This window comes from Canis aureus, chromosome 7 (assembly GCF_053574225.1).
Source record: "Canis aureus isolate CA01 chromosome 7, VMU_Caureus_v.1.0, whole genome shotgun sequence".
In the NCBI taxonomy this organism is placed as follows: Eukaryota; Metazoa; Chordata; class Mammalia; order Carnivora; family Canidae; genus Canis; species Canis aureus.
Genome location: NC_135617.1, coordinates 14976738 through 14988787, shown reverse-complemented (window position 1 = coordinate 14988787; position 12050 = coordinate 14976738). Strand labels below are relative to the sequence as shown.

Genomic DNA, 12050 nt, shown 5'->3' with positions numbered 1-12050 from the left:
AAGGCACTCAAATGTCACATAGAAGGGGAGGAGTCTAAACTGAAACTTCAGTTTCTCCAAGTAACCTGGGAATATTCTGGGCAGGGAATACATTATGTAGTAGGTCTGTTAATCACTCAAGCTAGGCAAACTTCATTGAAAACTAAAAACGGTGATCAGTATCACTTTACTTCTAAATGTACAAAAAGCCCTTCCTTGAGTAAGAAGAGCAATGATACATTTCCAAGATTAAGAGGCAAAAAATCATTGTACATTTTCAACAGGCAGGGTCAAATTGGTAAAGGGTTCTTTGAATGAAATTTACTGATCAGTAATAGTCTTTCACATATGGCTTCTTAATTGACCTCCTCCTAAGTGGCTGCAGATTTTTGTTATGTCCTCTTCAGAGTTCCTCAGGACACATGACCATCTCTCCAAATGAAGGCACAAAACTCTGGCACAAAAGAACATTTAGCACGTGTTATATTTGTTGGAATGACAAATCCAAGGAAAAAGCAAAGTACAAGTATGATTAAAGTTTTAAAAGCTTTATTTAAATGTACTTTGTACCACTTCCCTAGGCTTCAGGGTCTTCCCATTACCTTTTCAACAACAAAGGCAACAACAAAGGCAATTTATAATTATTTGCCTTAATACTGACAGGAAACAAAAGCCTCTTGAATATCCACTAGTTTGGCCCTCATAAGCCAAACTAGCTCATTATACTTTTCTCTATAAAAATCAACAAAGGCTTTTTCAATGATGCTTAAACCTGAGTTGTGTTGGAAAGACTAGCAGTTGTAGTATGATGGCCATTGTTGGGAGATATTTCCTAGACCAATGCTATGGCCTTACCCAAATGTTGTAAAACAGAGTCTACAATTTATTTTACTATAAAAAACTATTTAGTATTTTGAAACTTAATATTTATAAAAACTTTTTTCATTCAAATTAAGTGTAAAGTGCTCCCTTTACAGCTAAGTTTTAACCCTTTTGAAATGATGTATGCCTACTCAAGAGTTTAACTGCTGTATTTTCATATTTACAGAATTCCACATAAACTGGTAACACAGCATAATTTCATCTTAGTTGACACTATCATAATCAGAATTGTGGCAGATTTGATCTTTGTGTAGAGGAAAATACTATACATGACAAACCTTTAGGGTATATAATGTAGCTCATCACACGAGTTATGTTAAGGGCTAATAAAAAGCCTATTTTCCCATTCAGTGTTAGACATTACAGCCAAATCCAACTGAAAACCGAAAAACTTAAGAGCTAGAAGTACTCAATCAACACCTTAGAAATAATCAAATTCCACCCTTCTATAGTTGAAGAAATTGAGGCTCACAGTATTTACAGGATTTGCTCAAAATATATTAAGCAGCAGTCAGGACAATCCAACGGATCTAATAGTATTTCTATCAAACCATGATTAGTACATTTTAGAAACGTCAATAAATGAAAATAGACTTTAATGTATATAAGAGAAGAAAAACTCCATTTAAATGTAAACGTTTCCATAAGACAGTATTACAGGAATTTTGGACCTTATACAATTCCTATGTAAAAATTCCCACATAAAACAAAAAGTCTCACCTACTACTTATACTTCATGTGTTTCTTTGAAGAAACAGTAACTTAGACATTGAAAAAAAATGAATATTTGGGAAATTCACCTATTGTGTATTATACCATTAGAAACAGATGCTAAAAAAAGACATTTTACAATGGCAGAAAACATACACTGAGATTCCACACCAGTCTTTATTTATATTTTGGGGCCTTCATTAAACAAATCTTGTAATTCCCTCTTTCAAATTACATTTTATTCTCTTAATGGTGTGGTATAACCCCCATTGCACAAAAACAAGTATGATTAATACACTAGAAATACTTTAAAAGAGAAACCCAAGACAGTTTTATTAATCAATTCAGACCCATGATTGTCTCAAAAATCGAATCTACTGATTTTCTGGTGGTGTCATTTTAGAAGATTTCATAACCAAATTAAGTATCTAGTCAACTTATGTGTGTTAGCATTCACATCCCAAATCATGGAAGCCCTATTTCAGAAAATCTTACCATTAAGGTAAACATACTTCATTACATGTCAGTGAAATGATAATTTCTCTAAATTATCCATAAAACCCGAAAAACCCAAATATCTAATTATAACACTGATGTATCTACTAATAATCACATATATCATGACTGTGTTTTAAAAAATATCTACAGATTTAAATAAGAAGCTTGCATATTATGGCAGAGTAAATAAAACTGTCAAATACTATTTTTGGCTCTAGTCATTTGTCTTGCCCAAAAATGTGCATATCATAGCCAACAGAACTTTTCTGTAGAATTTTATTTTGAAAATATTATTTCACCTGAAGATTGATCTAAAAAACATTTTAAGATATGAAAATGTTATACAACTTATCTATTACAAATTAATCTGATAATTCTGCAATTAGGTACATTGTGTTAGCTCACCTACATAAAAAATATTGCACATTTTCATTTTGTCTCCACGTGACTGATGTCTAAACTATATAGAATTCCAAACTATTTAAAAGTTATTCTGTGAAATATCAACTTTATAAATATCAGAACTAAATGCACTGTAAAACAACCATTTTGGTAAACATGCATTTATTCACAGTTGATTTATTTCCTCTAGATAAATGCATAACTGCTCAAAATTTAAGAACCTATGTAGAGGTACAAGAGCACACTTACAAATCTATTTCTACCTTCATTTTGAAGAAACACTGATCTTGGCAAAAATCTGGCTTATTTTAAAATGAACTATTGCTGGTAAGAAGGCATTACTTTAAAACTTTTCCGTGACCTGAACTTGTTCTTTTCCTTTTTAAACTAAAATGTAAAAGCGTTTGTTTTCAGAGATGTATCTATTGTGGCATAAGTGAATAATCACATAAAAACAGACCCTGAAAGCAGTTGAGCATTTAAATGCCTGCAGAGCCTCATTTTACTTGTAAGTTATGACTGCCTTAAATAGCTAGACCACTCACTGATCATAATTGTAAGAAAGTGACAAAACCAAATCATTTTAAGGTCATGAAATTGACACAAACCTGCATAATACAGCATTCCTCCACTGAGCTGAGGTCATATTACACTTTAAAAATATAAATATACTGAATTGTGAGTCTTATTTCTGTCATACCCCAGTGTTTAAAATACGCTTCTAAAACAGAAGTGGATAACTGCAGAATACAGTTCCAGACTTGACTATTAGTGTCAAACACAATTGTTCCTTATAAATAACTCTAATGATGCACTGGCTTGATTGATTCCAGCAATTTCATTGTACAGAAGAAGTAAACCATAGTTTATACACAGAAAATATATTACTTGAAAATCCTCAAAATAGGAAGAAAAGTTTAGAAAGCTTTCAAATGTTTCCAAATGAAAAGTAAAGATCTATTTTTGGCCCTCTTCTACACCCTTAAAGTTGGAATTTGACAAAAATCCATGGGTACAATTTACAAACTTTGACAAACTACTAAGTTAAAACCATTTTCTTTGGGGAAGATGAGAGGAAGTACCTTTAAAACCTGTTATACAAAATTCCAGCTGCCTTTTTATAAAAGTACGTTCCTTAGATTAAAATCATAAAATTAAGGTGCAAGAGGTTAACAAAAATGAACTGAAGAGCTTTATTGACATCACAGTACATTCAAGAATAATTTTAAGAACATTACAGCTGAAAGAGAATGGCATGTTTATAGTCTTATTAAGCACTATTTTTTTTTTGAAAAAAATGTAATACAAAGAAATCCTATTAAGTAACTTGGAGCAGCATTTGGAAAAAGTACACCTATTTACAGATTAAAAAAAAAAAAAAAAAGATTCTGGTTTCACCTACACAGCCACAATGTGCCTCTATAATGAGACAAGCCCTTAAAACTCATGGAATTTTTTAAACATCATGGCATTCTTGCCACATCATTCCTCAGCGTTTACGACGGGGAGGGGTTGTTGATCTGAAAAAAAAAAGGGAAAAGACAAATTTAAAAATAAAAATGTATTTTAAACTAAAGAATCTGCAATTTTTAAATAAATATTATTATATAGGATTTCTAAAATTACTTAAGACTATGATCATTTATCAAGTACCAAACTGAGTTTATTAAAGAGAGAGAGAGAAAGGACACTTTCAACTTTGAATAAATTCAGTCAAATTTTTTTTTAAAAATCAGACAAAATACTTTAAAAAGTATACTACCTTGATCGGGACTTAGACTTGTGTTTGCGGCTTGCCTTCTTACCAGACCTTTGAGATTTCTCCATGGATCGCGATCGACTATGTTTAGGCTTCTTAGCCTTCTTTTCTTTGCTACTTCCTGGAGATTCAGAACTGCTCCTTCCACTAGAATCAGAGCCTGAATGTTTTTTGCTATCTTTGGTAGTACTTTTCTTACTATCCTGTCTAGAATCATGTCTGATAATTTTAACAGATATAGAACCACTCCTAGAGAATGTTCTTTCACTTTCTCGTTTCCTTTTTAACCTATCATCCTGACTACTGAACTTAAAATCTTTTTCTTCCCTTTTTTGTTTCTCTTTTCTTTTATCCTGTTCTCGTTCCCTTTCTTTGTCTTTCTTTTTCCTATCTTTATCTATACTTCGGCTCCTCTCCTTTTTTCTCTCTTGTTCTTTAGCCTCACCTTTATGCTTATGACTGCTCCCACTAAGATTTCCACGTTGATCATCAATTTTACGCCTATCTCGACTCCTACTGCGACTGGACCGATTGGTTCGCCTATCCCTCGAGCGACTTCTACTTCTACGTCTCTCTCGAGAAGGACTCCGATTTCTTCGTCTTTCCCTTTCAATGCTATTTCTATTAGATCTCCTCCTATCTCTAATCTTTACTCTAGCCCTATTGCTCTCTATTTTTATTCTGCGTGAGTAACTTCTACTTCTACTCCGTCTAGCTTTAATTGTTGGAGATCTACTCCTACTATGTCTTTTTTTCCTTTTAGGAGAAGAAGATCGAGAAGAAGTGCGACTACTACCTGAGCTAGAACTATATGAAGAGCTAGAGACAGTACTACTAGTACTACTAGTTCTGCTATTGCTACTGGAACTACCACTACTAGAACTTCCTGATCTACTCCTTCCTTGTTTCTCTTTCTCTTTATGCTCTTTTTTTGGTTCTAAAACTGACGTAGTTTCATTTGGAGTTCTTTTCTTTTCATTAACCACATCACCATCTGCTTCTCTTGCTTCTAGTAGTGATAAACTATTTTGCTCTTTATGGATAAATTCATTCATCTCTTTTGTAACCCTTTCTGTTTGCTGCTTTTCTTCTGAAACAGAAAAAGACAAAAATACTATGAAAAGTCAATTGTATAATGAAAATAACTCCCAAACTACCGAATTTCAAACTATCAGATAATAACAGAACAGCATTGTTCAACAGAAATAGGATACAAGCCATAAGCAATTCAAAATTATCTAGTGACTACTTTAAAAAAAGAAAAGGAGATGAACTTAATTTCAATAGTTTATTAACCCAATATATCAAAAATATTACACCATTTCAACATGTAATAAATTTAAAAGCATACTAAGATATTCTGCTATGGGGGGGGGGGCACAGAAAATCTTTCAAATCTACTGTGTATTTTATACCTATGGCATATTTCTATTTAGGGTCAGCTACATTTCAAATGCTCAATACACCAACTAGAGTACCAAAGTGTAAAGGTACATTTGAAGCAATGAGAAAAGATTTCTCTTTTGTCCAATAAGGCAACTTAAATAAGTTAGGTAATTTATAAGGAATTTTCAACTGCTAACTCAATAATTACCTTTCCAATTGTCCAAGTATGACTTTTTCAAAAACTTCAAACTATTCCTGCAGTATTCCTAGTATTATATAGACTATAAAAAACTAGTCATATGTAGTATTTTGCATTTAAAAACTTCTATAAAAAGCCCTCTATTAAAAAAAAGCCCTCTATTTTCAAAATATTACTAGCTGCATGTTAAATATCCTAGCTACAAGTTATTTTTCAATAGTTTTACCAATAGATTTCTGCCATCTCAAAAGCTTTCTTTTTCATTTTTGAGAACTTTAGAAAGAAATAAAAATACCCTAAATAGCTTAACTTACAGCTACTGAAATTAATATCTTACAAAATTAGACAAAGTTTACCTTTTATAAACTACATATTTTGAATACTAATTTTGAGACTCCAAATAAGCCAAAACCTTGGTTTCGGTTGTATCACATAATGTCTATATTCTATCGTTAATTCTATCCTTGTTATTGTTAGGTTGGTTAAAAAATAAAAATACAAATAAAACTGGACAAAAATTAAGAGAATCTAAAAGGTATACCTTCCATCTGTTTATCATGTAACAGCTGCTGTTCTTTTTCTTTTCTCCAAAAAGCTTCCTGTTTTTGCCGGATTCGGTGCCGTAATTCCTCATCATCAGTGTCAGATGACTCAGAGCCTCTGTCACTCCTCTCATCTTCACTGTCTCCCGATCCATAACCACCCAGTCCACCTGTGTGTATAAAGCGCAGTCTATCATATAGAAAAATTATTCTATACACTAAAAAAAATTTTAAGGTCTGAGAAGAAAGCTAATTTCTTTTTTCATTGCCTTATCTTGGAAGGATATGCTTATTCGGGGTGGGGAGAAGTATAAATTCTAATTCTTAAGGAGTTCATAAGCCCTCCTGAAAATTAATAGAATCTCATTCTTCCTGGAATATTTCCTATATTTCTCACCATGAAGGAATGGTGTAAGGTATAATGGTATAAAGAAAGGATAATGGTTTTGTTTTACTGTCCATACTAATCAACAAAACCATTTAACAGGGCAATAACAAAGCCTCACTAGAACCAGTCAATTCAACTACCAATGATCCTAAAAATACTTCTAAAATTAATCCTTTCATTGTTCAAACCTCAAAAATCCCAGGTAATACAATTCTCAAAGGTACAGAAATGGTATAGTGCTAAAACTACTCCCCACCCTGAAGTGACCTAAATAGTAATCATAACAAAATCACATGGGCATTTGGTTCTACCCATTTCTGTTGATCCCCACAAAGATTAATTTGAAATGATGCGGAAAAGGCACATTCAAGCTTTTATATACTTGAGAATATATCATGCAAAGAGCAAATTATGAACACATCACTACTATTATACTATGATAAAATAAACTCCTTTCCTCTATGTTAAAACTCAACTTGCTACAACACAATCTAAATAAAGGTGCTTAAAAGCATTAGTGGATAGGTTCTTCCCTAAAGCATGGATGCAATAATTTTGAAGGTGAGCTTAAATATTATCACAGCTTAATTATGAACTATTACAACTTGCCCCAATAAACTATGAATTAGTCACATTTATAATCCCTCTGTGAATGCTTTAGTAAAAAAAAGATAGACAAACCTTTGAGAGACTGATATAACCCTAAGACCTAGATTTTATAAACTGAATAGGAATAGTACAGTTTCAAAACAGAACATGTAGAGAGACAAGGTAAGTGTGATTTTCCCTTTAAGGCCCTCTCACAAATAAGGAAAACACTTACCGAGTCCAGTGAGGGAAGCCAGTGCACTGGACTGTGCCAGCTGTTTTGCAGGAGCTTTGTATCACATCAACAACAGGAACAACATGTTAACACAAATAGCCACGATTTCATAGTCATGAGAGTCTATGGTATTGTTAAATCTACTACTATTGCTGCTTTTTGGGGAGAGAAGAAACATTAAAAACATAACATTCACTTTAAACCAGTAGCATGTCTGGCCTTGAAATTTTAATTCTGAAGTGAGCTGAAATTGGTTTATAACGAAGAAAAATGTTGACCAGTACACATCAGTATTTTATTTTTGAGGTTATGGCCCATAATTTAAAATCTGCTTTTGATATATTTTCTAAGTGTTACTAAAAATATGGGAGGTGGGGATGGGTAAATTTCTTGCTTCTGTAAGAACTACAAGTGGTAAATTGTGAAAACTAAAGGTTCATAATCCATTAATGAAACTAAACTGTATTAGAAGTTATACACCAATACCACAATATCTATAAAAAAAAAAACTCTGAAATAAATTGAACATCAAGAATTTTTCCACTACGCTTTTTATGGAACAATAGCATAACTGCTCATTTGTGCTCAGGCAAGTTGGGTAAAAGAAAAATATTTGTATACTTGTATAGTTTTAATATGGTATCTACAAATCTAACCTTTCCCAGAGAGTTAAAACATGCAAGAAGAAATATTCAAGTATCTGCTAGAATTCAGCAAGGACAACAAAAAAAAAAGTCCAAAAGAGCCACCAAAACCAAAATACTCCCAGAAAAACAAAACTAAGAACACCCACAATATACCTTTCGTTGCTTTCCGGTGTGCATCTTTGGCTACATAATAAATTTCTTCATCTGTGACATCCAGTAGAATTTCGGTCAGAAGCATTTTTGTCAGCAACATCTATGAAAGGGTATTTTATGTGTTTATAAAAAATTAATAGCCAAAGCCATTTTATAAACATTTTTTTAAAGATTTATTTATTAATGAGAGAGAGAGAAAGAGGCAGAGGCAGAGGCAGAAGCAGGCTCCATGCAGGAAGCCCAACGTGGGACTCTATTCCCAGGTCTCCAGGATCACGCCCTGAGCCAAAGGCAGACCACTAAACCGCTGAGCCACCCAGGCGTCCCGGAAAGCAAGTATTTTGAAAATTATTCTAAAATACAAAAACTGGGCAACCTGGGTGGCTCAGTCAGTTAAGCACCTGACTCCTGATTTCAGCTCAGGTCATGATCTCAGGGTTGTGAGATGGAGCCCCATGTTGGGCTTCATGCTGGGTGTGGACCCCTCTCTCCCTCTGCACCCCCACCTTCCCCTCTCCAAAAAATAAACAATAAAAAAACAAAAATTTAAAAATCCTATACATGGTAAGAAATTTAACATTCTACCATTTGATACTCTTTCTCTTCTTCAGTCATCTCTGGTTCACTCTGCTCTTCTTGAGGAACTGGAGATGGACTTCTGGTGACTTTTCCACTACTAGCAGCTTCAACATTTTCAGTGTCTTCATCTTCCTCATCACTATCCTAAAAAAAAGTAATAGTATGGGTAGCCCAACTTCAGGCTTATAATATAAAATCATTCTCTTACACATTTTTTTAAAACCCCAAATTAAAAAGTCTATGAAACAAATATATAAAAATGAAATTTCTAAATTATATTTTGGATATAATTTAGAAGTTATAGTATGTAACTTAAGTTAGTAGTATAAAGTTGTTACCTGAGAGGAAATGTAAGATTATGAGATAGCTTATAAGAATCAATTATTTTAATTACTTTCCAACTTTTTTTCCTTAGTCAATTTTGACTTTATTTTACCAGTAAGTAACTAGGAATATATCACGCCAAGACTGATTTAATATCGATTATATATGATGGTACTGAAATGAGTGGCTTGTAAAACTTTGGATAAATGGACCACATTCATGTTATTCAGTATAACCTTAACTATAAATTTAAGCTATTTACCTAAAATCATGTGACTTAAAATTCTGTAGTTTCTAGATCTTAGCTGGCTCTGAAACTTAGTGAAATTTGCCCCTTTTCACTGTAAAACGGACAGGTAAGAAATGAGGTCTACTTCAGATAGGGAATGCCAGCAGTCTGTTTCTAGCTATCAGTTTTCAGTACCCAAATAGCACACCTTAAAAAGAGAACTCTTCTTTAGGCAAACTGTCCTACAGTTACCCTTAAAAATCCTAAGTAAAAGGTGATCATTGTAATACTCCAACAAGAAAATACAGATTTGTTTCTCAAGGTGAGATCTATCTAGCATCCCACAGAATAATTCCTCTCTGAAAAGCTGAAAAGAACATTTTCAAATTGAACTCCAATGAAAAAAAAAAAAAAAAGAACATTTTATAAGCTTACTGCTCCTTTCCTCCTTATTCACCCTCAATAACAACATACACAATCATAATTCTCAAAATACTTACTAAAAGTAATCTCAAGAACATTATACTAATACTTTTCTACAGGCTCCATTAGTTTTTTCTTTCAATAATTTTCACACATAAATGACACAGACTTCCATGTTAAGTGATTCTAATACTCACAAATTTACTTCTCTGAGGTAAACGAGGGCCATCTCCTCCTTCAGCATCTTCTGTGGCCTTCTTTTCTTTTTTGGACAACTGTGAACGTTGTTGCTCCATTCTTTCTTTCTCCAACTTCTTTTGCTTTTCACGTTCCATTTTTTCAAGACCTTCTCGAATCCAAGCTGGAAGAGTCCTGCGTTTTACTGCATCTGTTTCACATGGAAAAAAGTACCTGTAAGCTAGTTAAGTAAAAATCATAAATGCAGGAGTTCCTTATTCTTGAATTTCTACAAACTTTGTGAGTAAATTAAAGAATTCTGAGTAAATAAAGAGTGCTTATAACTATCATTCTCTACTAAGACAGTGGTAAAGCAACCCATTAACCATTATGCTTCTCTTTAAGATCATTTTTAATGATAGCAGTGAATATTGTGTTAATGCTTATAATGAGCCAGGCAATATGAAAGCACATTAAATTATCTTGCTTAATTCTAAAAAAAATAATAAAAAAAATAAAAAAATCACTATTATTCCATCTCTTTTTCAAATAAGAAAACTGACACTCAAAAAGATTAAGTGATGTGCTCAAAATTAAAAAGACAGTAGCAGAGATGTGGGCTAATTCCAAGCCAAACTTACACTACATTGCTTCTTAAAATATGAAAATAGAACAGAGTCAAACAAAAGTATAAGTCTATTTTCACAATGAGAATTCATCTGAACAAATATGATTCCATAAGTTAAAAAAGAAATTAGAATCTTCCTAAAATATCTACTTTGTAATAAAAAGTTAAGACTTAAACGTTCTGGTCTATTAAGTGTTTGATTTGGATTTCTAGATATAAAGTAGTGTAAGTTTGTAACTTGTCATTAGACCTAAATTAGTTGTAATAAAATGATGAAAATTTAAATCTTCTGCCAAAATATTTCTGGAAAGTGAAATAATAAAAGGAAAATTAATCTGACATTAGTGCGTCAGATGAACTGGGAATGGAAAGAGACCAGAGACAGAGAACAACTAAGAAGTTTTTAAAGGAGAAACTTCATATACTGGCATAATGTATCAAACTGTCAACAATGAAAAAAATATCAAGATGCTATGGCCATAGGGCGCCTAGTCGCTCATTTGATTAAGCGAATGCCTTTAGCTCAGGTATTGATCCCAGGCTTCTGGGATGGAGCTCTGCACTGGGTTCCCTGCTCAGCCAAGAGCCTGCTTCTCCATCTTCCTCTGCCCCTCTCCACTGCTCGTGCTCTCTCAATCTCTCTCAAAAAATTAGTAAAATCTTTAAAAGCATAAATAAGACCAAAAAAAAAAAAAATGCCATGGCCATGATAAATTTAAAATTCATAACAAAATCTGGAGTTTAAGGTAACAATTTATCTTAAAATTATTCAGAATTTTTTATCTTTTAGACCATTATCTTTTTTTAATTTTAAAGGTTATGCCTATAAAATCATAGGGTTTTAAACTATCAATTCCTAACATATCAAAAGTATAACAAAACTTAAGAAAACAAAACATTCTCTTTACATGATTAAGAAATCATGTCAATTGTGGTTCACTAAACTTAAATAGCTACCAATTTGTGGAGGCTCCTGCTTCACAGGAAGTGCAATAGGTGATCGCTGCCGATCCCTGAATGATGATGGCCTTTCTCTTCGATTCTGGGGAGGTGCTGGAGGTCCTGGAGGTCCTGGTTGCCAATAAGGAGGATGAAATCCACCTTGCGGTGGACCAAAAGCAGCCCCATGCTGAAAGAGTATTGCAGTTTATTTTTCTTCACATTAATACAATATACTCTCTGGGACACACGTGTGTTATGAACTGGGACAGTAGAAATCCATGTGTGCAGCAAATCCAAGAATTCCATGGTTCTAATATCCACCGATATTTCTGTAGCCCCAAGACCTAGGCTTACTTTTTCTTAAGAAAGGTAAAGATTT

The 12050-nt window shown here is 33.1% G+C and overlaps 1 protein-coding gene across 8 annotated transcripts in view; it reads right to left on the bottom strand.

The window, feature by feature from the left end:
- Positions 1 to 135: 135 nt before the first annotated feature.
- The window catches only part of PNISR (PNN interacting serine and arginine rich protein), a 26645-nt gene continuing 14730 nt past the window's right edge, over positions 136 to 12050 (bottom strand). For 3 of the 8 annotated variants that reach the window (XM_077902980.1, XM_077902979.1, XM_077902981.1), the window contains 8 exons: positions 11687 to 11858; positions 10122 to 10312; positions 8955 to 9092; positions 8370 to 8469; positions 7570 to 7623; positions 6358 to 6528; positions 4235 to 5321; positions 1726 to 3992 (listed from right to left, as the gene is read on the bottom strand). In XM_077902980.1, the coding sequence (XP_077759106.1) occupies positions 3962 to 3992; positions 4235 to 5321; positions 6358 to 6528; positions 7570 to 7623; positions 8370 to 8469; positions 8955 to 9092; positions 10122 to 10312; positions 11687 to 11858 (1944 nt within the window). In that variant the 3' untranslated portion in view covers positions 1726 to 3961. Of the gene's footprint in view, positions 434 to 1337; positions 3993 to 4234; positions 5322 to 6357; positions 6529 to 7569; positions 7624 to 8369; positions 8470 to 8954; positions 9093 to 10121; positions 10313 to 11686; positions 11859 to 12050 lie in introns of those variants that run through there. The other 5 variants (XR_013382963.1, XR_013382962.1, XR_013382961.1 and 2 more) reach the window with 5 other exon arrangements.